We start from the raw sequence: 26,760 nt of genomic DNA, 5'->3' as shown, positions 1-26,760 counted from the left end.
AATCCGATTTTGACTAGAATGTTTTGTTTCTTATTGATATCTATAAAGGGGAACGTGGCTGTTTATATTACTTTAATTTACAGTCTTTATGAATGACACATTGTGAAGTGTATTTCAATGGTACTATTGATGCTTACGAATTTTTCTGAAAACGGTCCCTGTGAACCTGACCATACTTTTTGCACATGTTGGACCTGGCGTCTTGACCGGATTGTGACTTGAACTTTTATGTTGGAAAATGTTTGCAGACAAGTGATTTCTGACCAAACTTTGCCACCTGTCCCCTTTTCACACCAGAAGAACTAATTGTTTCCCTTCCCAATAATTAGCAACATACTCTGCTCCTTCAGTGTCCCATCTATACCTGAGCATTCATGCTTAGTTCACTACTAATTCTTTCTTAATCCTCTGGACATCAGGGTCTACATGAGTTCCCTCTTGAGTGGCAGAACTCCCTCTCTGGGCAGGGAGTATTACTGTGTGTTCCTTAGGCCCCACCAATTCCATTGACGTATAATCCATTTTTTTCTCACTTTGGTGTCGAATCACTGTTTTTGCCTAGGCAGCTCATGCTTAACTAACTCATCCTGTGAAAACTGAGAAGAGTTAAGTAAGGACTAGCCCTAGGGCTCCTTGTCTGTTTTGGACCTCTGGTGAAGATAGTGGATAGTTTTTCACTTGCATTCTATAGTAGAGTGAGTCACAGTGTGATCCGTCAGGTGCTTTTTGGCTATAAAAATTTTGCCCCCTCTAAGTTGGTATTTCCTTTCTGTTTTTGTTTTTTTTTTTTAAACAGATGATACTTTGCTTTTTTTTTTTTTAAGATTGGCCCTGAGCTAACATCTGTTGCCAGTCTTTTTTTTTCTTCTCCCCAAAGCCCCCCAGGACATAGTTGTACACTCTAGTTGTAGGTCCCTGCAGTTCTGCTCTGTGGGACGCCGCTTCAGCATGGCCTGATGAGCGGTGCTAGGTCTGCGCTCAGGAGCTGAACCGGAGAAACCCTGGGTCACTGAAGTGGAGCATGCGAACCTAACCATTTGGCCACGGGGCTGGCCCCTGGTATTTCCATGAACATTAGTGATTGTTGAGGTACAAACGGTGATTGTAGAACAGCCTGGACAAAAAGCTAGGCCTTGGGAATTATTCCACAGTTCTTTCTAGTGTAAGGGGACTCTAACGTCTAACTGAAAAATAATATGGAGTTAGACTGAAAATTCAGCTACAAGATCCTTGAATTTCTTGCTTTCTTGAATTCATGATTTGTGATTTTTTTAAAAAAAAATTTTTTGCTTTATTTTATCTATTTATTTTTCACAGTACAATATTATTAACTACAATCACTATGCTGTACATTGAATTCCCCAGAACTTATTCATGTTATAGCTGGAAGTTTATACCCTTTGACCTATATCTCCCCTTTTCTCCTACCCCGCAGCCCCTGGTAACCACCATTCTAGTCTCTATTTTTATGAGTTCAGCCTTTTTAGATCCCACGTGTGAGAAAATATGGTATTTGTCATTCTTTGTCTTTGACTTATTTCACTTATCACAGTGTCCTCAAGGTCCGTCCATGTTCTTGCAAACAGCAGGATGTCCTTTCTCATGTTTGAATGGTAATCCATTGTGTATATGTACCACATATTCTTTATTCATTCATCCATTGACGGACATTTAGATAGTTTCTTTAACTCGACTGTTGTGAATAATGCTGCAATAACGTAGGAGTGCAGATATCTCTTCAAGATTCTGTTTTCATTTCCTCTGGATATGTACTCAGAAGTGGGATTGCTGGACCATGTGGTAGTTCTATTTTTAATTTTTTGAGGACCCTCCGTACTGTTTTCTATAGTACTTGCACCAATTTCCATTCCCACCAACAGTGCACAAGGGTTCCCTTTTCTCTACATCTTTGCCAACATTTGTCATCTGTTGTCTTTTTAATGATAGTCATTCTAACAGGTGTGAGCTGGTATCTCATTGTGGTTTGGATTTGCATCTCCCTGATGATGAGTGATGTTGAACCCCTGTTCATGTACCTGTTGGCCATCTGTCTTCTTTGGAAAAATGTCTGTTGTGTTCCCCTGCCCATTTTTTAATTGGGTTTTTTGCTATTGAGTTGGATGAGTTCCTTATATATTTTGGATATTAGCCCCTTATCAGATATCTGATTTGCAAATATTTTCTCCCATTCTCTAGGTTGCCTTTTCATTTTGTGGATGGTTTCCTTTGCTGTATAGAAGTTTTTTAATTTGTTGTAGTCCCACTTTGATTTGTTTTAGTCCCCAAAAAGTCCCCAAAGCTTTTTGCCTTTGTTGCTGCCTTCTTTTTTTTTTTTTTTTGGCTTTATTTTAAATTACACTTTTTATTTTGAGATAATTACAAATTCACATGCAGTTGTTAGAAATAATACTGAGAGATCCCATGTACTCTTTACCCAGTTTGCCCCAACAGTAACATTGTACAAAACTATAGCACAGCATCATAACCAGGGTACTGACATTGATAGAGTCGAGATACAGAATAGTTCCATCACCAGAAGGATCCCTCATGGTGCCCTTTTCTAGCCACCCCCTTTCACCCCCACCCTCTCCTTGACACTTGGCAATGACTAATCTCTTCTCCATTTCTGTAGTTTTCTCATTTCGAGGAAGTAAGTAGAATCATATAGTATGTAACCTTCGGGATTGGCTTCTTTTCACTCAGTATAATTCTCTGGAGACTCATCCAAATTGTTGCGTTTGTCAGTAGTTGTTACTTTTTATTGCTGAGTAGTGGTCCATGATGTAGATGTACCATTGTTTCTTTAGCCATCTGCCAGGTGAAAGAGATCTGGATTGTTTCCAGTGTTTGGCTATTAAACATAAAGCTGCTATAAACATTCATGTACAGGTTTTTGTGTGAACCTAAGTTTTCATTTCTCTGGATAAGTGCCCAGGAGTACAGTTGTAGGTATACAGCAGTTACATGTTCAGTTTTTAAGAAACTGCCAAACTTTTCCAGATTGGCTGTACCACTTTACATTTCCACCAGCAATAGGGGAGTGATCCAGTTTCTGCACATCCTTGCCACCATTTGGTGTTGTTGCTTTTTCTTTGTTTTTTGAGGAAGATGAGCCCTGAGCCAACATCTGCTGCCAATCCTCCTCTTTTTGCAGAGGAAGACTGGCCCTGAGCTAATATCTGTGCCCATCTTCCTCTACTTTATATGTGGGACACCTACCACAGCATGGCCTGCCAAGCAGTGCCATGTCCGCACCTGGGATCCAAACCGGCGAACCCTGGGCCTCCAAAGTGGAACATGCGCACTAAACCGCTGCGCCACTGGGTGGCCCCAAGGTGTTGTCACTTTTTTATTTTAGCTGTCCTAATAGATGTTGTGATGGTTAATTTTTTCTCAGCTTCGCTTAGGCCACAGTACTCTGATATTTGGCCAAACATTATTCTAGATGTTTCTGTGAAGGTATTTTTTAGATGAGATTAACATTTAAATCAGTAGACTTTGAGTTAAGCAAATTACCCTCCGTAATGTGGGTGGGTCTCATTTAAGCAGTTGAAGGCTTTAATAGAAAAAAGACTGGCCTCCCTGGAAAAAGAGGGAATTGCCAGGAGATGGCCTTCGGACTTGAACTGCAACATCACCTCTTCCCTGGGTCTCCAGCCTGCCGGCCTACCCTACAGATTTTGGACTTGCCAGCTTCTATAATCTCGTGAGCCAATTCCTTAAAGTCAACCAACCAATCAATCAATCAATCAATATCCACCTCTCCGTCTCTCTCTATGTATACACACACACACACACATCCTATTGGTTCTGTTTTTCTGGAGAGCCCTGACTAGTAGAGATGTGTATTGTGAGGTGATGGTGGAGAGACTGTTGTAAATAAGGAGGTCAGGAGAGGCCTCTGATAGGGTGACATTTGAGCAGAGGCCTGAGAGGAGCAGGACAATGGACCATGTAGATATGGGGGAGAGAGGGACCAGAGCCAGTTGGGAGAATAGTTCTTATTTTCATCCAGTCTCTCATATTTTATCAGATTTGTTTGTAGATAAAATCCTAGTAAATTAAATAAATTGGCGAAAGAAAATCCTCCATCGTTTGGCTCCTGGCCACTTCCTGGTGTAGAAGCGGTTTCTCTTTGATATAATAGAAACTGCCTACTTTTCCCAGCTTTCCTTATAAGAGCGTTTCTTAGAAGAACTTGCCTCTTAGACTCCAGATGAGTGTTTCTCGACTGTGAATCGAAGTATATCCAGTGAATGCCACAGCTCTGGCGTAATAAAAGTATCTTACCCTCCCCTGACGGTAGCTGTGGTTCCTTTCGTTTACTGCTCGAGAGAAAAGTGAACACCAAGTGAACTAACTTTATCTTCTTGTGCACGATGACTTCTGTTACTGTTTGCCACCCTGGTAAGTCCCCTTAGAAATAAGAATGTTTAAGCTGCTTCACTCTAATTGAGAAACAAGAAACTTGAGAGTGGTGGTCCTCTGCAGAAGGAACGTGGCACTCTTGACCTCTTTCAGGTTGGGATAGTCAGTCAGTGTGGGGTCCCAGAAACCCTTGTTCTATTGGTTTACCAACCTGGGTATGATTTATGACTTAGGGTAGAGAAAAGTGGCTTCCTGTGTTCACATCAAGAATGTCTGAGGGGGGCATTTTTCCTTTGGGTACTATGTGTGAATGCTTCCCTCAGTGGAAATGCTGAGTGTTGATCAGCGTCCTGCTGGGCCATTGCTAGCAGGGGCATATAGAGGCCTTTAAATAGTTGCCTCCGTACCCCGATACAATGTTCTCAGGATGCTGTGGGGGCAGATGAAAGCTCTCGTGTTAGCAATGATTACCCTCTGCTCAACTGTCATTATTTAGGCAGGTTTTCTAGTTGGGAAAGTAGTTTTCACTTTTATGCAGTCGTATATAGTTTATCAGATTTATTTGCACAGAAAAACCTTTTATTGGATTTATTGTATAAAAAAATGCCAATAAATTGAATAGGACTACAAAAGGAAAGTGAAGCTTTTTATTTATCTGGATGGTGATTTGTCTCGATGGCAACACAATGGGATCATTCCTGTAAAAGCTTTTTCCTGCCGTGATTGCATCATATACCTAATTCAGAATGTGTCGTGTGAAGATGAATATCACTGCTATGAGTGGGTCTCTGATTGCCTGCATGTATGTCTTTCCTTTGGGCCCTGTCTTCCCATTATTTGACCGTTTGTGGTTGATTTTCATCTATGCATTTAGGTGATGATATTTGAGTTGGCTTACCATGTGCAGTCGTTCCTCAGCGAGCATAACAAGCCCCCTCCCAAGTCTTTTCATGAAGAAATGCTGGCAAGGCAGGCTCAGGAGGAGCAGCGGAGGCTGATAGAGGCCGAGAGGAAAAAGGAGCAGGAGGTAAGACTCTTGTCACTCCGGGGCGCCAGCCCGGAGGACTCTGAGCTTGTATAGGTTTTTACTCTGTCTCTGCCTACACAGTTAGCTTTTTTGAAGTTTTGCTCAGTATTTGATTCAAGAACTATGGATTCACGTGCAAGGATGCCCTAAGAGTAACTGAGAAATTCTGTGAGTGGTTCCCTCCCCACAAACATCGGTGCTGCCCCTAGAACCTTTAGTCCAGGTCTTTAACTAAAAGAAAAGAAAAAAGAAGTCAGCTTAGCCAAGCTTCTTGTGGTCTTTCTGCGCTTGTAAAGCTGTGCAGGACTTTGACTGAGTTTTAGAGGCTCTTTCTTTCTTCCCTCTGTGGGACAAGCATCTCGTGCCCCAGTGACAGCAGAAGTCAGAGACTGAACTCTTTGGGTTCACTAAGCATTTGTATTTTTTCTTTATTTGCGTGAGGATGTATACTCCTGTGTTATTTTTGAATCGTTTAATCAAAGATAATGTACGCATCAAAATCTCCTTCTTGATTTTTAAGCTAGTTTTTGTTTCCTCTTTAGTCTTTTAGTCAACTTATCTAGAACTTATTTTGGTCTGGGTTGTAGAAATGAGAGTCTAAATTTATTTTTTTTTCCCATTTTCCTAACACGTTTATTAAATAATCATTCTTTCTTAAGTGATTTGTAATACTTCCTTAAGAGTGTATTTTAGCTAATATGTACTAAGTTCTATTTGTGAATGACCTATCTCGCTCAATTCGTCTATTTTTTCTTGGGTCTATGCCATACTCTTTGAATTGTTGTATCTTGATAAATGTTTTAATATCTGAAAATTCAAGCCCCTTGTCTCTTCATCTTCCATTATTCTTTTTTTTTCTTAGCCATTCTCACTCATTTACTCTTACAGATGAACTGTAGGATTGCTTTCTCAAAATAAAAAAAAAAAAAACAAATAAACCCCCTGGGATTTTGAGTAAAATTGCACTAAACTTATCTATTCCTTTAGGAAGAATTGACGTCTTGGCAATATTCAGACTTCCTATCCAGGAATATTTCTCTGTTTATTTTTATCTTTTGGTGAGCTTTCTGGTTTTCTTCCTTTAGATGTTGCTATTTCTTACAGTTACTTCTAGGGTTTTGTTTTTCCTGCTTTTCTTAGGTTCTTGCTCCAGGTTCATTTTTTTTTTTTCTGCTTTATTTTGTTCATCCTGTATGTTAACATTCTCTCTTTGTGGGTCCCATTCATTTTGTTGTTGCTTATCTCCTATTTAATAGAGTTTGGAAGTTTCTTAACTGTTAACGATTTTTAGGAAGGCACATTTTTATTAGAAAATAAAGATACTTAGCAATCTTATTTTGGTGTACTGCTGTAACTACCTATAAGCTTTGGGTATGTTTTTACATTTTGTGCTATTGCTGTTATAGTTTTTGATGAGTCTCTTATTAGTTTTGATATTTACAACCTGGTATTCTAGGGGACTCATAAAAACACTATTTTCTTACCTAAATTCAGAACCATTTGAGCAAAGATGCATGAGTCAAATGGATAGAGATCAGAATGCCACTTTTAATACTGAGAAAGCTGTTGGGAAAATGTACATGAAGGTCCATGGCGTGTGGGTGTGGTGCCTGTGCCATTGCCCCCCCAGGTCCAGGCACTGACAGCTCAGCCCACCTCCACTGAGTCGGCCCTGCAGCCAGTGGCAGAGGCAGGCACCAGCGCGTGATTCTGCAGACAGGCAGATATCAAAGAGGAGGGGCGAAGTCAAGTGTGGGAAGAAGTGAGGCCAGTGGTGTTGCCGTAGTGAAAGTCCCTCCGCATGGAAACATGAAGAGTGGGGAGTAAATGCCACTCCCCACAGTCTTGAGACCTATTTAAATGGGAATGCCTATTGCATAAGAACTCGGATAAAACTGATGTAACTCCAATTTGTACTAATATTCTATAAACTCGGGTCTCTTAGGAAAGGAGGGCTTGAATTAGTGAAATTCAAAGGATTTTTTGTGATTTCAGAATTGATATGTTGCATGGGTTTCAGAGATTGACATTTGATGGTGGTATGTTTCATTGCAGCAACGTGAAATCCTTCATGAGATTCAGAGAAGGAAAGAAGAGATCAAAGAAGAGAAAAAAAGGAAAGAAATGGCTAAGCAGGTACTCTATCAGTTCTGCTGTACTAGAATAGTTTACATTTTGCTAAACATAAAATCTTTTTATTGCTGTTGGTGATATTTTCCCCTCCTATGTTACTATCAGTAGTAAAGCTTAAAGTGAAGCACTAAAGATATCCCCCAAACATCATTTATTGTCTATTGTAGATTCCCTAAATAGGTAGCAAAATTTAGAGTTGTATATTATCTGCAGATGACCTTAGGCTTATGTAACTAGAGTAGTTTATCAAACGCGTCGAGGGAGAGAAGAGATTGAAGCTTTGATAATTAACCCAGACTGGAATTCTTAATACCTGGAAAATAGAACTAATCATTCATACTGAAGAGTGAATGGAAACCATATGGATCTGCCTGAGATTTCTTTCAGTGATGGAAAGGAAGGATTCAGCAGAACAAGTTTGAAAGGCATTGGTGAAAAAGGATAAAGTCTTTTTCCTGTATTTTTCCTGAGTCTAGCTCAGTCAAAGCACCAGTTTTACGTATTTGGAGAGGTCCACTGAAAATTTTACTCATTCTCATTTATCTAAGTACGGCATTTAGCTTAAAGGAAACTGTGAGGTGTAGTGGGAGGAGGCAGTGATGTACAAGAAGGAGCACCTGGCTTAAAGCGTCGGCTTTTTTACTGCCGAGCTCTGTGACCTTGACAGGTGACACTCTCTGTGACTCATTTTCCTCATCCCCTAAAATGGGACTGATGATGCCTTTTCTTCTGTCTCATGTAATTATTCCACAGATAAATGTATGCCTTCTGTGAGAGTACAGAGCCGTACACAAATGTAAGGTGATATTCCTGTTTCCACCAGTTCTCCTGTCTGATCCGATCTCCCTTCCCGACAGCCACTCTGCTTTGAATCCTTCCCCTTTCTGTTCATCTCCTCTTGCTCTTCTCCCTAACTTTGCACACATTTTCCAAGATCCTAGCATTTTCATTTATAAAGTTCACATTCTCTTGAAATTGTAACCTGGCCTTCAGTTCTTGAACCAGTACAACCAGTACACTAAATTTTTAAAAGTTGGCTTCAACTTTATTACACTTGTAAGCATTCGGCTTAAATAAGATTTGAACTCGCTACTGAATTTATAATTAGGTACCATGGTTGTCTTCCATTTATGACTTACGTCTAAAATCAGTTTTACTTTTGTTTTTTCTAGGAACGTTTGGAAATTGTTAGTTTGTCAAACCAAGATCATACCCCTAGGAAAGACCCAGAAAGACTAAGAACAGCTGCCATTCTCCTTGGAGGCTCTTCTGACTTTGTAGGAAATGGTAAACATCGGACCAACTCCTCTGGAAGGTCTAAGTAAGTCCCTGAGATTTCTGATCTGGAAGGATAAAGAATGAAGCAGGATTAAAACAACTTAGAGTAAAATTTGACGGAAATTTTTTTTTTTTTTTTTAAAGATTTTATTTTTTCCTTTTTCTCCCCAAAGCCCCCCCCCCCCCCCCCCCCGGTACATAGTTGTATATTCTTCGTTGTGGGTCCTTCTAGTTGTGGTATGTGGGACGCTGCCTCAGCGTGGTTTGATGAGCAGTGTCATGTCCGCGCCCAGGATTCGAACCAACGAAACACTGGGCCGCCTGCAGCGGAGCGTGCGAACTTAACCACTCGGCCACGGGGCCAGTCCCAAAATTTGATGGAATTTTAAAATAATAGTTTTAATAACTTTTTCAAAGTCTGTATGTCTTATTGTATTAGTAGCAATATAAAAATCTTTGGGGCCGGCCCCGTGGCCAAGTGGTTAAGTTGGCGCGGTCCGCTTCAGCGGTCGAGGGTTCGGATCCTGGGCGTGGACATGGCACTGCTCATCAGGCCATGTTGAGGCAGCGTCCCACGTGCCACAACTAGAAGGACGCACAACTGAAATATACAACTATATACTGGGGGCATTTGGGGAGAAAAAGCAGGAAAAAAAAAATCTTCATTTGTTTTAATACTTTCCAGGTATCTTTAATGAAACCGGTTTTGTGGCTCATTCTCCTTTATAACAGCCTATAACAATTTTCTCTCCTTCACAGTCCTTCACAATCTTGTCTCCAGTGTAGTTTGATATGACTTTTAATGATCTAACTATTTGGTGAGCGATTTTAGAAAATTTTCTTCCATCTGAATCGCCATCCAGTTGACTTTCACACTGCTTGTGTCTCAGTGTCTAACGCCTTGGTCCCACCACAGATGTGGGGAATGCTCCAAAATGAGCACAGGTGTGGCAGATCCTTTGCATGAGAACGGGAGCCCGTTTGCTGTCAGGGCTCCCCTCCCTATTGCTTCTGAGGACACTGGGCTTCCCGGTCATTGCAGATGGGCTTCTGGGTTGTTCCTTGCTGCCAGCAGTCACATGAAAGACACTACCTCTTGCTCCACATCCTTTTCCACTAAAGAACTGAGACGTCTCTGTGTATTTGCTCTGACCCCCTGCAGACTAGAAAGGAATTTTAGTGCCGAATCCATTTATGAGTGGGTGGATGATTAAGTAGTGTAGGTATTATAACTTGGCTTCACTGCGTGCTTAACCTTTCTCTTGTCAGAATCTAAACAGCACTTAAAACCAACACTTTGCTTCTATGAAAAGAAACATTTTAGGTACCAAACTAAAGACTTATATAAACTTTCCGGTTACAGTTTGTTTATAAGAAGGAACCATTTTAGTTCTTTCTCTAATTATCTACTTTTAAAAAAATCAGCTCAGAAATCATTTTGATGTTAATGTTTAACCACCTACTGTTAAGGTGAACGAAATGTTTTTTTGAATTCTGTTTCTGGTAACAATTCCATTTTAAGATTGTAACTCTTTACACCAATTTAGATTATTTTTGCAACTGGGCTTCCAATAGGTAACATACTGAAGTTGTTAGAGTATTACAACAGGAAATATTTGACAAATTCCTATTATGTTAGAAACAGTGGAAATAAATCAATGCTGTGAATAAGTCTTTTTGGGTATATAAAACACAATTTTTTTTAAGTTTAAACGTTTCTGTTTTTGTGGCTAACTAGAAACAGTGGGTTCAACATTAGACTTGCTTTTGGGATCAAAGATCATTAGCAAGTTTATTCAGGAAAGAACAGGAAATTGTCTCTTCCTGTGACACAGGTAGAACACCTTTTTGTGTAGTGCTTGTCGAGTGACATTTGTATATCTGGATAGAACAGCATTCCATGAGCATCCAAGAAGGAACATGCAGAGAAATAATTTTCATCTATTGTTTGCCAAGGTGTTGTGCACACTTGCATGGAACTCTGGCACTGTGTTGGCTACTGACTAGGAAAGAATGAATCTTTCTTAAAGTGTAGTTTCCGTGCTTCTTTGGTTAAGAAATAAAAAGTCCTTGATATACCAAAATATCTCAGTGTGTACGCTTGATTCTTTTTCTTCTTTGCTGTTCATTGTTCTTTATGGGTTGGAAAATCAAAGGAAATAAGCAAAGTATTCCATTTTATTCTTTCAGTTAGTGGATACATTTAGTAGAATTGGTAGAGATGACCTCGTCATCAGTGTTGTTAGTAGGCAATATTTGAATTGACTATAACTAAACATAATAAAATCTAGACCCATGATCATTCATTCATTCATTCATTCAACTGATACTTCATGAGCACTTCGTAAATGCCAGACACTGTTCTGAGTCCTGAGGATTCAATAAACAAGATCAAGAAGGACTGGTTTCATGGACCTTATAATCTAGTTGGAGGAGACTGTCGACAAGTAAACCAGAAAATGTCAGATAATGATTAGTGCTCTGCAGAGAATTAAAATAGGCAGGGTTGCAGAAAGACTGGATGGCTACTTTAGATTGGGTGTTCGGAGGAAAAAATACAAGGACTGGATCTCGAGTGACTAAAGGAGAGTGGTGTTAAATTGGCGGGATACAGGGTCTGGACAATGAGAAGAAACCAGCCACACAGCTGAAGAACAGCTGGTGCAGAAGACCTGAGGCTGGCACGGGCTTGTCTGCTCATCAGGCAGAGCAGTGTGGCTAGAATTAGTGGGCATGAAGAGAGTGGTTCAAGGAGGGCAGGCAGGAACAGGTCACAGAAGGCCTTTTGTTGGCCAGGTCAGAAGTTCAAGTGTAATGAGAAGCCTTTGTGGGTTTTAAACAGGAATAAGATATCATCTGATTCACGCTGTGTGAAGTTCTTCCTGGCTAAAGGTGAGAGTGGATAGAGGAGTGGTTTTCACGTCTCCTTTGATACCGCTCTCCCCTCTCCCTCACCCTCAGTGCATTGCAGCCACCTCGTCTCTCAGTGTTTTGAGCGCACCAAGCTCCTTCCTGCCTTGGGGCTCCTGCTGATCGCTGTGCTTGGGACGCTCTCCCTCTGGCACTTTGCATTGTCAGCTTCTCCTATCGTCAATTCTCCCCACAAAGGTGGCCTCAGAGGCGCCTGCCCTAGCACCCTCTACCCTACTTCCCTTCTTAGTCACTTGTTCTCCAATTCCCTGTTTTATTTTCCTCTGTAGCACTTATCACTCACTGAAAATCTTATTCTTTTGTTTCCTTTTTTATTGTGTCTCCTTCCATGAGAGCCTAGAGTTCATGAGAGCAAGGCCCTCATCTAGGTTTTCCTCGGGGCCTGGAACAGTGCCTGGCAGACACTTAGTAGGTGCTCAATAAACATCTGATGCAGGGGAAGGAAGGAAAGAAAGGGAGAAGCTATCTTTTGGGCACTTTTAGGGTCTGCAGCCTCTTGACCCAGGGCAGCTCTGTTTTTCTTTTTCCTGTGGGATAGATAAAAAATCAGTAGGGCTTTATTTACCAAAAGGTTACCACTGCTTAAAACAAGAGAAGGGAAGAAAGGAAACCACTCACTGTTCTAGTAGAAAGAACTTAAAGGCCTGATGCCCAGGGGCCCGGTCTCTTGGCTCCGCTTTTCACTGGTGAGTTTTTACCTTTGTTGAAGAACTTTATTTTCTGTCCTTTGAGTTGTCTTTTTTCCCCCTTGAAGGATTTACTTCTTTTTTTTTTTTTAATTGAGGTAAAATTTGAATAACATGAAATTAACCATTTTAAAGTATGCAATTCAGTGTTAGGTTGTGTTTTGTAAAGTGCAGACATCGTCCTCCCCAATCCCTGCCTTCTTCCCAGAGATGTTGTATCTCGTAAACGGGCACTTTGAACTTTTTAGGAGAAGCGAAAAAAATCTCCATAAAATAGTTCGTGGTAGAGAATTATTTTCATATTTTCAGACTTGCCTTCTTCGAGATTACTAAAGTGTAGTCCAGAATCTAGGATTTCCCTGTTACACCTATTTCCACCATCCAACAAGATCAGGTTATCTCCTGATTTGTTTTCCCTGTCCTAAAACCAGCTGTGGTAATAGCTGGCTGTTTATCCTTATAGAGAAGAGATCACTATGGGGCATGGGATTCCCTCCACTTTCCCCAGAAAGCTGGGGAGCCACTAAAGTACAAAGGATGTGGGGAGGGGAGGGGAGATCCCTGATGGAGCTCTCCACACCTGTGATCCTCCATTGTTTGCTGTTTCTCTGGTTGGTTCCATGGATGCATAGACTGGTTCATCTCAAATTAAACAACGTCAGGAATTCTTATTAACTTTATTTCCACAAAGCTGCCTTGAGTTTCAAACTGGGGGATCAAGAGCCAGATTTTTCTGTGTCATCTTGGTGAGTTAGGCAGGAAGGTGAGACTGTCCCAGCCCCCTTGTGCCTCAGGTGAGACGCCCCTCCCTCCATCCGATCCCAGCCGTCTGCATCATGGGCCATGTTGGTGGAGCAGTCTTTTGGATGGGAGCCCAATTCTCAAGTTCCCCCTTGAGATATTGCCACCTGTCTTCTTGCCATGTGGCTTTTTAAAAAAAATCATCTTCTGTTTTCAGGCGTCAAGGTCCTAGATGCCTAATTTAGTCTTCTAAAGCTTAATTTTGTGTAATTCTCTGTCCTTTGTAAGACCTAGTTAATATTATTTGGCAGTTTTGTTTAAAACACTCTTTATCCTTGTGTACTCCCACAGCTACTTGGGAAAACTGATAACATGGGCGATGTTTCTAATATTGCAAGCCCCTATGAACATTCTATAATCTAGAACAGATCACTGACAATGCAACCAGTGTTGTTGCTTCTAAATACCATTTGTTTGCATTGGGCTGGCTATTTCTGCTGGAGTTCAGAAGCTGTTTTATTTATGAATGGATTAGCTTCCAAAAGGTTGTTCTAAACCCAATTCTTGTTGAGTTTGAAGTAGACAGTATGAGCACCCAATATATATACTCTTTCGGTGAAAACAGGAGACATTGATGACATTGAATTTTGCCTCTTTATTCCTTCCTTCAAACTCACTGTGATTTACTTTTTATGCTTCAGAATCGTTCCTGCTATCAGACAATCTATCCTGTGTAGCATGTAACATATTTGTCATTTTCTTGATGCCTTCACTTCTAAAATGATTTTATTTTTTTTTCTGCTTTTTCTCCCCAAATCTCCCCAGTACATAGTTGTATATTTATATACTTTTTTTAGTTGTGGGTCCTTCTAGTTGTGGCATGTGGGACGCCGTCTCAGCAGGGCCTGACAAGTGGTGCCGTGTCCACACTCAGGATGCGAACCAGCGAAACCCTGGGCCGTTGTATCGGAGCATGTAAACTTAACCACTCGGCCACGGGGCCAGCCCCTAAAATTATTTTTATTCTTCTCACTAGCACTCTTAACATTCCCTTTTTTTTTTGAGGAAGATTAGCCCTGAGCTAACTACTGCCAGTCCTCCTCTTGTTTGCTGAGGAAGCTTGGCCCTGAGCTAACATCCGTGCCCATCTTCCTCTACTTTATATGTGGGATGCCTACCACAGCATGGTGTGCCAAGCGGTGCCATGTCCGCACTCAGGATCCGAACTGGCCAACCCTGGGCTGCCGAGAAGCGGGACGCGCAAACTTAACCGCTGTGCCACCAGGCCGGCCCTTAACATTCTCATTGTGTTTGTACTTAAGAGTCATGTTGGGGTGATTAATATTTGAAAACACTTTAAAACCAGGCATTTATATACTGTAAACTAAAGAACATAAAGAGGACCTAGACTGAAATGACTATTAGCACCATCTTTTGGAGGGGCGGAGCTGATGGAGAGGTGCTTCTAGGTAAAATAAGTCTACCATATCATTTTAAACCTTTGCTTTTGTCCTTTTCTCCCTAAATTTCAGCGTGCCCCTGGTTGCACAAATAACTTTAGAGGAAGAAATATAAACAGAACTGCAGTGTATTAGTCATTCCCTGCTGTTTAGAATATGTGGGTGCTCATAAGAGGTCTGATCAGCATTGTGTAGGGTTTGTAGGGAAGGGGAAGATGTGAAGGGTTGGAGATGGAGAAACAAGTTCATAATGGAGGATTGCATGTGTCTCGGAGGAGGTTCATGATGACCTCGATAGGGCAGGAGACGTGGAGAGGAGAGGAGGGTACTTGGGGATCGGTTAGATGCAGGAGATCTAGGAGCCCGGGGAGACTCACACGTTTTTGAGCAATTAGACAGAATGGATGACTGGGCCACCACCCGCAATAAAAGAACCAAGGGGAAAATTCAGATGGAGAGCTTGTAGGAGGGAGGTGGTGGTTTTATTGACAGTGTAATGGCATGAGGAGTAAATAGAAGGTGCAGAAGTGGAGACAACAAGTGTAAAAGTTTGAAAACAAAGAACAAGAGGAGGTGGGGGTGCAGGATTGAGGGAGGGGAGTGTGGAGTAGCAGAGGTTTATAGGCTGAGGGGGAGGAGCCAATATAGAGGGACAGATTCAACATGCGGGAGAGAGGGACTAACTGATGGACCAAGACCCCGGAGGAGAGTAGAGGGAATGGAACCGAGGACAGGGTAGCTGTCCTTCCTTAGAGTCTGGGGAGAAGAAAGTATGGCACAGGCACCAAGTAACTTTATAGGTAGAACAATAGAAAGTGTGGGCTTCACTTCTTGTTGCCTCATGTTCTCAGTGAAAGTGGAAGTCAGGATATGCTTAGAGTGAGAGGGCTGCTTTCTGGAGATCTGTCCATGTACCTCATCAAAGCATTTCTTACAAGTGCCAATCCTGACCATTAAGAGCTCTCTCCCTTGCCCCTTCCCTGCAAGCCCCTCCCCCAGTTTATTCGTTATTTTTGCGTTAGAATCTAGCTTGCCAGCTATTGTTCCCCATTCAGCAAAAAAGTAGGGAAAGAGGAGAGGAGGAGGGATTGGGCTTCGAGTGTTTGGGGAAGTCATGAAGGGCAATGGCAGAGAGTATCTGCTGAAGACAGGTGAGAGAATGAATGAGCATTCAATGGTTGGGGGCCCAACTGCAGAGCAGGAATTTGTAGTGCTCAAAACCCCATGTGTTGCCCCTTTCTCCAGATGTGCATATACATGGGAATGAAGAGATGTGGGATTGATCAAAATCATTGCTGTAGAACCTTCCGTGGTGATGAAAATGTTCTATGTCTGTGCTGTCCAATATAGTAGCCGCTAGGCACTGTGGCTATTGAGTACTTAAATGTGGCTACGGCAGTTGAAGAACTGAACCTTTGGTTTTAGATAGCCACATGTGGGTAGTGGCTACCATGTTGGACAGCACAGATCTAGAGTTAGGGGTTGGTAGAGTTCATATGGAGAGGATCTCAGTGGGAATGGAACAACTTTCCCATTAGCACCTTCAACGCAATTCCCAGTATAGACTTGTTACACTGTGAGTGGACTAGTAAACAGGAGAAAATGGAGGGGCAAGAATTTCCTGTGTTAATCTTAAGTTAAAAAAATGACTGTCCAAATTTATTTTTAAGGCGAGAACGTCAATATTCTGTATGTAGTAGTGAAGATTCTCCTGGCTCCTGTGAAATCCTGTATTTCTCTATGGGTAGTCCTGATCAGCTCATGGTGCACAAAGGGAAATGTATTGGTGAGTAAACTAGCTAAATTCATTTAAATTATTCTAATAACAAAAGTTAACATGAAAGAATGCGGTGGAATAGATGCTGTGTCATCTAGACCAGTGCAGTCCAAAGAAGACTGCAGTCATGCTTCACTTAATGACAGGCATACATCCTGAGAAATGCATCGTTAGGTGATTTGTCATTGTGTGGACCTCATAGAGTGTGCTTACACAAACCTAGATTGTATAGCCTCCTACACACCTAGGCTATACAGTACTAATCTTATGAGACCACTGTCGTACATGCGGTCCATCATTGACTGAAATGTCATTGTATGGAGCATGACTGTAGAAAGCCAATAGTCAGTCATTCTAGCTCCCATTCCTAGTGATGAGAACGAGAAGTGAGTTAGGTTTTCCCTTCTGTAAGATGGAAATAAACACCTAGGCTCTTGGAAATATTGTTAGCAGAAAGATAATTTAAAGTTTCTCATCATTATACTTAGTTGCACTTATTGAAACCAAAATGGTTGAAAAATTATGAATCAGTAGAATTTTGCATCGTGTGCATCTACTGCTGGTAAAATATGTCACAAAATGAGTTCTAACGCCTGTGATCTTTACTGATCAAGTCCCATTTTCTTAAGTTGATATCCATCTGCTTAATATTTTCCTGCTTGGCATGTTGTACCTGACTGGGAAAACCACTTTATTTTCTATATGTCTTATTTAACAGTTTTGTCTGCTGATGGCTATTTGGAGTGAAGCTGGTTCAGCAATTCGGGATTCAAATTGTTTATGTTAAAATCAAGTTTTCAATATTAACTCCTTTTGCCTTAAACGTACATCATCTTCTATCAGCCATAAAGATATAGTCACTAATTGGTGTAGGGATCACTTACATATACTAAATTCGATAATTAAGTTTAATTTTCAATCCTGTGAATATTCTTACCAGAGCTAACAGGCGGCCAAATTATCTAAAGCAAGTTTGCTTTCTTTCAGTGCCTTTTTTTCTTCCTCTTTAAGGAGGTACACATAAGCAGGGAAATTGCCAGGGAGCAGGCAGCAGGTGGAAGGAGAAGAAACCAAACCTCTGGCTAGTCTGTGAACCGGACACTTAGCCTTGCCTGGACTGTACAGGATTCTCCACGTGCACAGGGCCTGCCCTGTTCGACAAGGCAACCATTCGGGCAGGGTCGTGACCTTGGTGGAGACGACTGGCTTTGGTCCTGAGACTGTCTTTGACTCAGAGGCATTTTAGACTCATGAATTTGCAGCATAAAACTCACTATTTTCAATAATCTGGGGAAATCAGGAGGGGAAATTAATCCAGCTGCTTATTACCTTAAGTCGGCCTCCTGTTCTCCTCGGTGCTCCTTAGACAGATTCACCTTACTACCCTCATTAGGAGACACGTTTGCAATCTGAAAATTTTTCATAAAACCACTAAGTAAATTATTTATTTTGTTTTCTCACAACAGGTCTAGTTTTTAAAATATGTCCTAATTTTCTATGAAATGCTTTTATGAAAAACCAACTAATTAGCATTTATTTTTCAGTTTAAAGCTATTAAAACTAGAGAGAATTGAGAACCTCCTTACGGATATGGACAAAGTACTATAGGGACTGTCTGTATAAATGATCATTGACAGCACATAATAGAGGATCAGTCAGAGTTCTTTTGGTAACAACCTCATTTGCAGTCTGCTCTTTTGTCCCTTTTATTATCCCCATCACTCACAAGAGATACGAAGAGGATGGCAATACTAAAATTATAATACAAAAAAACCAACCAGCAATTAAACCCACCTAGTTCCAACTGAAGAGAGAAATATTGTAAGACATTGCACTGTATAAAGCTCAAATTAAATTAGGCTTTATGTAAAGAACATCACACTCCATCCCATAAACATTTAATATCTTGTGTCTCCATTGTGTACTGTGTGGATCCCACATTCCATGGGCTGCTTCCTGTTTTGGACAAATTTTCAGACATCAGGGTTTTTTTCCTCTTAGGCTAAGGACGTCAGGAATTATGACTATAACAGATCACTTTAATTAAAATTTCTTAAATTGTCAGCGTTTCTATGAAGTAAAAACTGCTTCGCAGATAAAAAGTCTAGGTGAGCTAGTTTAGCCACATTTCTCCAAAGTATTTTTGCTAAGAACACTTTGTTTTTTCTGTATAGGTAATTTTTCATTTTTTTAAATGGAAAAGGTAATTATCATTGTGTCTTGAAAAAAGTTTTTTCCTTATGAAGACAATGTAGCATCATGGAAAACTATTACTTATATACTCAGAGAAAAAGAATACTGTATAGCAGTGGTTCTGAAATGAGGGCAATTTTGTCCCCTAGGGAACATTTGATGATGTCTGGAGCCATTTTTGATGGTTAAGCCTAGGGGGTGCTACTGGCATCTAGTGGGGAGAGGCCAGGGATGCTGCTAAATATCTTACAGTGCACAAGTCGGCCCCCACAAGGATTATCCAGTCCAAAATGCCGGTAGTGTCAAGGGTGAGAAACCCTGTTATATATGCTGTGATTTGGTAAATTAGAAATAAAAGGGAGGGGGAACTAGAAGGGAAATAAAACAAAATGGTGATATTGTGGGTGATATTTTTTCCATTTCCAGTTTTTTGGTAACTTTCTATTATAATCTTTAATCAATATATAGATTTTTATAGGAAAATTTTTGGTATTACAAAAGTTTAGCTCTCCCAGGTACAAGTGGAAACCATATGCCTGTCATTAAGTGTGTTTCCCTTTCTAACTTCCAATTTAGACCGTCATTTCTGGTTCCTTCCCCTGAAACCATTGGCCAGTTTGTACTTACTGAGCATATTCAAATTTTGTATTTAGAAAATCATTGATATATTCAAATTTCCAAATTACTAAAACCTGTTTTTACTGTGCACACTAATTACTTTGATGGAGCATCCCTATTCCCAGATTCTGTCTATCACATTAATTGGTGTTTAGCTCTGTGAGAGTATACTATGGCACCAGTAGGCACAGTCATGAGAGGTGAACTGGTTATGAAAGTAACATTGTGAATAGTGGCTAGTAGAAGAATACATTGGTCTGATATAAGATCTCATTGTTGATTCTTGGCCCTTTATAGAAAGTAATGTTTTAGGGCTCAAAGTATATTGTTAAATGTTAAAAATTGGTCACAAAAGAACATGTATTACATGAAGTCATATTTTTCATAGGTACCCACTGTTGAACAAACAAATATATATCTCCTCTTTTTTTACCCCCACAGAAAAACGTACCAATGAGATTTAATTACAGTATTTCCTTTTAATGTGCAGGCAGTGAAGAGCAGCTTGGAAAATTAGTTTACAATGCTTTGGAAACAAGCACTGGCAGCTTTGTCTTGTTGTATGAGTGGGTCCTTCAATGGCAGAAAAAAATGGGTCCATTCCTTACCAGTCAAGAAAAAGAGAAGATTGATAAGTGCAGAAAGCAGGTAGGCATCCAAGATGGCTCACTAAGCAAAAGGCCTGGTCTCAATGAAGCTTTAGGAGATGACAGAACAAAACAGCTCTGCGTCTGATGGGCTCTCAAAGATGATCCAGGAGGGCGTGAGAGCCCTGTAACCAGAGGGGCAGGTGGGGGACCAGCATCTTCTTCACCAGTTTTCTCAGCCCCTTGCCCCCTCTTTCAGAACTTTCACAACGTGGTCAAAACTTTTCTGCTTTCCTAACCTTTCTCTGCCTTTATTATGGCATTAATAGCCATCTCTGCAACTGAGAATAAATAAGACTTCATAATTGTGCTTTTTTGCAATCATTTGAAATATTGCTTCTTAACTGAATTTTAGGGACTGGGGAACATTAAAGTTAATTTATAATCCTGAGTTTAAGGAGAACATTTAATGTTGCATATCACAGTGTTCCATAATAAAGAAGTTACAAAACAGTAGGTAAAGCATTGTGTTAAAGTGTGAGTGAATCTATGATAGAAAAACTGCAAGTAAATACATGAAATCATAACAGTTGTCTTTGGGTGGTGACCATATGGATAATTTGTGGGGGATTTTTCTTTTGTATTAGTACTTATTAAAATTTTGACAGTGAATCTTTATAGTCAGAAAAGGTTATTTTAAAATTAATGTTTCTTTCTTTTTCTGGTGGCCATACTGCAAAAGAAACTGCCTTTAAAGCTGTTCACTAATTTTATAGTATTTGTACTCTAGATTGTGAGATCAAAGAGGTTGAGAATTAAACAAATTTTTCCCATCTTTATGAACTACTAGATTCATGAGATGGTTTAGGGGAATTTTCATTTCAGGGAATATTCCTTCTTTCCTTTAAAAGTGTATTTTGTATTCAATACTTCACTTTTGAGGTGAAACACCAGTTAATGCTGATCAACCCAATATTATCTCACTGGTGTTTTTCCTTATCAGATTCAAGGGGCCGAAACAGAATTCAACTCACTGGTGAAACTGAGCCATCCAAATGTAGTGCGCTACTTTGCAATGAATCTCAAAGAGCAAGACGACTCTATCGTGGTGGACATTTTAGTGGAGCACATTAATGGGGTCTCCCTCGCTGCACACCTGAGCCACTCAGGCCCCATCCCCGTGCATCAGCTTCGCAGGTACACCGCTCAGCTCTTGTCGGGCCTCGATTATTTGCACAGCAACTCCGTGGTGCACAAGGTTCTGAGTGCATCGAATGTCTTAGTGGACGTGGAGGGCACTGTCAAGATTACGGACTACAGCATCTCTAAGCGCCTAGCAGACATTTGCAAGGAGGATGTGTTCGAGCAAACCCGGGTTCGTTTTAGTGACAGTGCCCTACCTTACAAAACGGGAAAAAAAGGGGATGTTTGGCGTCTTGGCCTTCTGCTGCTCTCCCTCAGCCAAGGACAAGAATGTGGAGAGTACCCTGTGACCATCCCTAGTGACTTACCAGCTGACTTTCAAGACTTTCTGAAGAAGTAAGTATCATTGAGATTGTCTTGAATTGAGCTTTCCTGCAGTACTTTTGATTGTGCTTGAATGCTAAACGTCTAAGTGATGTGGATAAACTGAAAAGTGAAAAACAGGATCAGAGTTAATCTTTTGTTCTCCCAGTTCTTTCCCGGCCACGTATGTTCTGTTTTCTCACTTGTGTTTATTATTCCCTTAACTCCCACATTCTCTTAAATTCACTTGGGCTGAATGATAGATCTTCAGACTACTTTTTGGGGACTGCCTGGTGTACTCTAGGAAGTCAATAGGGATGCTACGGGGAGAAATGCCCCAGGTATTCCAAACGGAATGCCTCTCCCTCCACCTTTGCTGCTGGTTCTTAAAGGGTCAAAGACAACCTCCTATTTAGAAAACAGCCTTAGGAGGGTGATTCTGCCCCGGTTCTTCTTAACCGTCCTTCTTCGTTAGCAACATCTCACTCAGCCAACTCATAGAATGCAAATGACTTCCTTGCTCTAGCTGGAGGATTTTTGATACCTTTAAATTACGGATACTTTTAAATTACCGATACTTTTAAATTACCGGTGCATATCTAATTACAGAGCCAGCTTATGTCCACTTTGAGAGAATCCTCACTGAGAGGTTTTCCTCGGGCCTTAAAATGTTTGTCCAGGTCCTTCAATTCAGTGTTTTCTAGTTGAGCCTTGCCTCTGTTCTCAGTCCAGGCTAAACCTGGGTTCTCTCAGTTTCTCTGTTAAATTGGAAATAAGATACCTTCAGTCTGAGTTTGTCTCGATACTCACCTGGTCCAGCCTTCCTGCAGAAGTTGACCTGGACTGGTTTCTTCCCTTTCCGATACTCTGTCCTGTTTCTCACCTTCTGTCTTTTTCCCAATGATTTGCTTTTATTCTCTTCGTTTATTCCCTACGTTTCTTTTATCCCTTAGATTTCTTCTCCTATTCTAAACTATCTCAGCTGCCACTTGACTTGATCCATACTGTGATTTCCTGTCACTTGTTGTCTTACCCATTATAAAAGTGAAAGTAGCTGCACTTATATTTAAATAAGATCGTTTCTATGTACCGTAAAATAGAAGTAGACGGGATATACACATTGACGAAAATAATCCATAGCCAATCTTTACATCAAAATTGGGCTGAGTTTATCATGAGCTAGATCTGAGGACTAGCCCAGGGCCTGCCTTCCCCAAGGAAGGAAGGGCACCAAAGAAGTGGGGCGTATAGAGTGGTTATAGACCACCTTGGAACAGAGAGCATACATCACGTATGATAGGAATGGCCCTTTTACAACAGTCACGAGATTGCCAGCACAGCACAGCTGTTCATACAGCAGGTAGCGGGTCTGCTGTCTCGAGGGGAGTGGTCACTGGGTGGGCAGAGCAATCAGTTCCTAGCCTGGGGAGAGGTGCTTATCCTTAAGGAAATGCCAATGTGGGGGAAGTTGCACCTTTATCTTAAGGGCATTTGTTCTTGTCTTTGGGACATAGCAAATGCTTAAATCAGTATACAGTGTATGCTCAATAGCCACGTCAGGCCCTTTTGGAAAATAAGGTCAGGCCAAATTAGTTTTACATCAAATGACTTCCTCATGTATTCCAATATATCCTATTGCTTGCCATCTGTTTATCATATAGTTGCAGAATGGGGCCAACTGTGGTTCTTTATGCTGTGTTCTCTCCTTAAAGTGTATGAACATCTTAAGATTTCTAAAGAAATCTTTTATGATTTCTCTTAAATGCAGTAGAACTTTAAAAATATTTATTTAAATGCACCCTTACGATGAGGTTGGCTAAAATGACTTCAGAGGAAATATGGGGAGAGAACCACTGATGGAAAGGCTTATTTCATTCTTCAAAATGTCACCTGTAGCTTTCTGCCCCTCCTCAGTGGTCAAGAATAATTTAGTAAAGGTTAGCAATAAATAGCATTATGTATTTTTAAAGACAACACTGGGAAGTTTAAGTAGAATATGTCTTTCACATTTAATAACAAATCAATGGACTCAGTAGCTAAAACTTTCCCAGCTCTCTTCTTAGAGAACAGCTCTAGGCCCTGTCGATTTTGAACTTGAGATCAGCGTTATTTCTTACTCTATTTACCTGGTTGTTCTTTACATTGTTTGTGTATTCCTCTCTCTTCCTAGAGTGGTTTGATGGACTGTGTTGGTTCAAAAGGAGCTGCACAGTATTGTCTCCTACCTTTGCTGTCCAGCCCCAGTTGACGAAAGAGAAAAAATCATTCACTGACAACAAAAGCATAGCATCATTTCATTTGTAGTTATATTTTTACTTATTGGTGAACATCCTTTGGAGAAAGGTTTTGTTGCGAATCATTCTCTGTGGTGGGAAGGAGCCAGGCTCTGGAGCCAGACTGCTGGGTTCAGATCCCCCCTTTCCCCCTTACTGGCTGAGTGAGTCCAACTCCCCACCCTGGGTTTCCTCCTCTGAAAAATGGTAACAGCACTGCCGACCTCATGAGGTGGCTCTGAGGGTTCCCTGAGCTCAGCCCTGTGGAGTGCTTCCCGCCATGCTGAGTCACTGTTCATTGTCATCACAGTCCTCAGTGGTGGGGACTGTGGACCTGATGTGTAACTTTCTAGGCATTTCATCCCTTTTGGTTCAAAACTGGACCTAACATTTGCTATTATGATGCCAAAATTATTGGCTCAGAGAATTTCATCTTTTTAACTGAGATCTTGGTGGCTATAAATTTTCTTTAAGATTTCATTCTAGGTAGGCTTTACAATTTTCTTCATCCAGATTTATTGCGAGTCAAGCATATTACTGTCATGGTTGAGTTAGAGTTGATAATGTACTTCAGAAACCCAACGAGGCATGTATAGGCATGTTCTTTGCAACAGTTTTTGTACCAGTGAAAAATTGGAAATAATCTAAATGTCCAAAGTAGGAGAATGTGTAAGTAAATTCTGGTAAATTCGAAAAGATCTTTAAGTACTGGCTTAGAAAGATCTCTCAGACACTTGGTGTGATACTGTGATTTATAATAAGAAATATTTCTTTGGTCGTCATCCCCATTTCTGGCACAGAGCTCCTAAAACCCTTAATTTCCTAAGTGATGAGAGTGGCAAAGATCTCTCTTGTTATGTTAATGAGGTGACTTTTGGATCTCACCTAAGGATGGGGGCTGTTTGCCAGGAGGACCAGCCATGTGATTAGAGGTTAGGAACTTTCAGTCCCACCCCCTGACCTCTGGGGTGGGGGGAGGGGCTGGAGGTTGGACCAGTCGCCAGTGGCTAATGATGTAATCAGCCATGCTTATGTACTGAAGCCTCCATAAAAACCCAAAAGGATGGGGTTCAGAGAGCTGGGTTGCCTCTTGCCTTGGTGAACACGTGGAGGTGCTGGGAGAGCGGCACACTTGGAGAGGGGTGGAAGCTCCACACCCCTTCCCACGTACCTTGCCCTGTGCATCCCCATCTGGCTGTTCCTGAGTTATATCCTTTTATAATAAACTGTCAATCTAGTGAGTAAAATGTTTCTCTGAGTTGTGAGCTGCTGTAACAAATTAATCGAACCTGTGGAGGAGGTCGTTGGAACCTCTGATCTGTAGCCAGTCAGTCAGAAGCACAGGTGGGCTTGCACTTGGCATCTGAAGTGGAGGAGGTAGTCATGTAAGACTAAACTCTTAACCTGTGAGAACTGATGCCCTCTCCAGGTAGATAGTGTCAGGGTTGAGTTGAATGGGAGGACACCCAGCAGGAGTCAGAGAATTGCTTGTTGGTGTGGAGAAACGTCCCCTCCCCATGGTGGAACTGGGTGCAGAACCTTTGACATGGTCAGATGAAAAGAGCAGGTTGAAGAAGACTATCTGCAGTTGATGTCATTTAAAAAAAATATATCCATAGAACAAAACTCTCTCTTTTGTTTAAATAGTTATCAAAGACAGTATCAATAATGTTTTAATATTTGCAAAGAGAAAGGTATTCATGTTTTACTGATGTAATTAAGAATTAATTTTAAATTCAGGAGAAATACAGTATCTTATCCAAATGCTTTTATTGTGATCTTTTCTAGCCCTTTCAGGTATGAAATGAGGACTGCTTTACTTTTTTAGTGTTGTGACATAAAAAAGTAGAATGTTACCCTTTATGACAGTTGCTGTCACCATTTTATAGGTATAAATTGTTTATAGTCAGGGTCATGTGCTACCCAGCGGTGCTGCTTGGGTCATGGTTATGAAAGCCAAACAGCTTAAATTAGAACAGTGATTCTCACACTTTATCGTGGTGAAACCACCTGGAGAGATTGTTAACGGTCAGAGTACTGCCCAACCTCCAGAGGTGCTGATGTACTAGGACTGGGGTGGAGTAGAATTTATAGTTCTAACAAATCCCAGGTGACACTGATGCTGCTGGTTGGGGACCCCACATTGAGAACCACTAGGTTAAAGGGATGGCTTGTTTTCATTCTAAAAATGGTTTATTAGAATGTAAACAGGAAGTTAATAGGCTCAAGGAATGAGAATTGAAAGAAAGTATGTGAAGGGCCAGCCCTATGGCCGAGTGGTTAAAGTTCTGTGTGCTCTGCTTCAGCAGCCCGGATTTGCGGGTTTAGATCCCAAGTGTGGACCTACTCCGCTCATCAGCCATGCTGTGGAGGCGTCCCACATCCAAAATAGAGGAAGACCGGCACAGATGTTAGCTTAGGGCCGATCCTCCTCAAGCAAAGAAAGAGGAAGATTGGCAATCCAGCTCAGGGCATATCTTTCTTACCATAAGAAAAAAAAAGGTATGTGATAAAAAAGTGGGACTTTTTAAAAGTCATTCTTAATTGTTGCCAACTTGTGTCATACTATCATGAACAGGCTTCATCTAAAATTTTTCGTATTGGGGCCCAGCCACGCATCAGCTGTCTGATTTGCCTTTCCTTTGGAAACCTTTATTTATGACTGGTCCCAGAAAGGCTTAGTCTAAACTAAGTTTAATGGCAAGTCATTAAACTATTAGTGGGAGTGAAAATTCATAACCTACCTGTGCTATCTTAGGCTTTTAAAAACTTGTTCTGTGAGGGTAAGTCTTCCTGCCTCTAGTGACTGGACCTTTTTTCGATTCCCCACTTATGCCCAGCCTGGTGCTCAGCATGTAAACCCTGCAGAAATGTTTATTAATTTAAATTCACTTATGAGTGTATTTTGGTCCAGAAGTAACAGGAATTCTCTAAGGTGTATCTTTTAAAAGTAAACCCATAGTTAAAAGCCTTGGATTGCCTGGTTTAGCGTTTATTTTGTGTGCTGCTGAGATTCTTTCTTCCCCCCTCACTGAGGTGTGTTTGCTTGGATGACAAGGAAAGATGGAGTCCTCAGCAGTTGTTGAAACACAGCTTTATAAATCCTCAGCCAAAAATGCCTTTACTGGAACAAAGTCCTGAAGGTGAGTCTGTTACCACTCTCTTTTGATAGTCTATTTGAC

At 41.0% G+C, this 26,760-nt stretch overlaps 1 protein-coding gene across 2 annotated transcripts in view; it reads left to right on the top strand.

The window, feature by feature from the left end:
- Positions 1-26,760, top strand: part of EIF2AK4 (eukaryotic translation initiation factor 2 alpha kinase 4) — a 97,263-nt gene that overhangs the window by 18,930 nt on the left and 51,573 nt on the right. For both annotated transcript variants that reach the window (XR_011500874.1, XM_014847337.3), the window contains exons 4-10: positions 5,243-5,395; positions 7,451-7,531; positions 8,701-8,849; positions 16,295-16,410; positions 19,703-19,860; positions 20,803-21,338; positions 26,615-26,721. Coding sequence is in view for 1 of the 2 variants with exons in the window: in XM_014847337.3 (XP_014702823.3) it covers positions 5,243-5,395; positions 7,451-7,531; positions 8,701-8,849; positions 16,295-16,410; positions 19,703-19,860; positions 20,803-21,338; positions 26,615-26,721 (1,300 nt within the window). In the remaining variant the exon portion in view is untranslated. The remainder of the gene's footprint in view (positions 1-5,242; positions 5,396-7,450; positions 7,532-8,700; positions 8,850-16,294; positions 16,411-19,702; positions 19,861-20,802; positions 21,339-26,614; positions 26,722-26,760) is intronic.

This window comes from Equus asinus, chromosome 2 (genome assembly GCF_041296235.1).
Source record: "Equus asinus isolate D_3611 breed Donkey chromosome 2, EquAss-T2T_v2, whole genome shotgun sequence".
In the NCBI taxonomy this organism is placed as follows: domain Eukaryota; kingdom Metazoa; phylum Chordata; class Mammalia; order Perissodactyla; family Equidae; genus Equus; species Equus asinus.
This window is presented reverse-complemented; position numbering and strand designations above follow the sequence as displayed.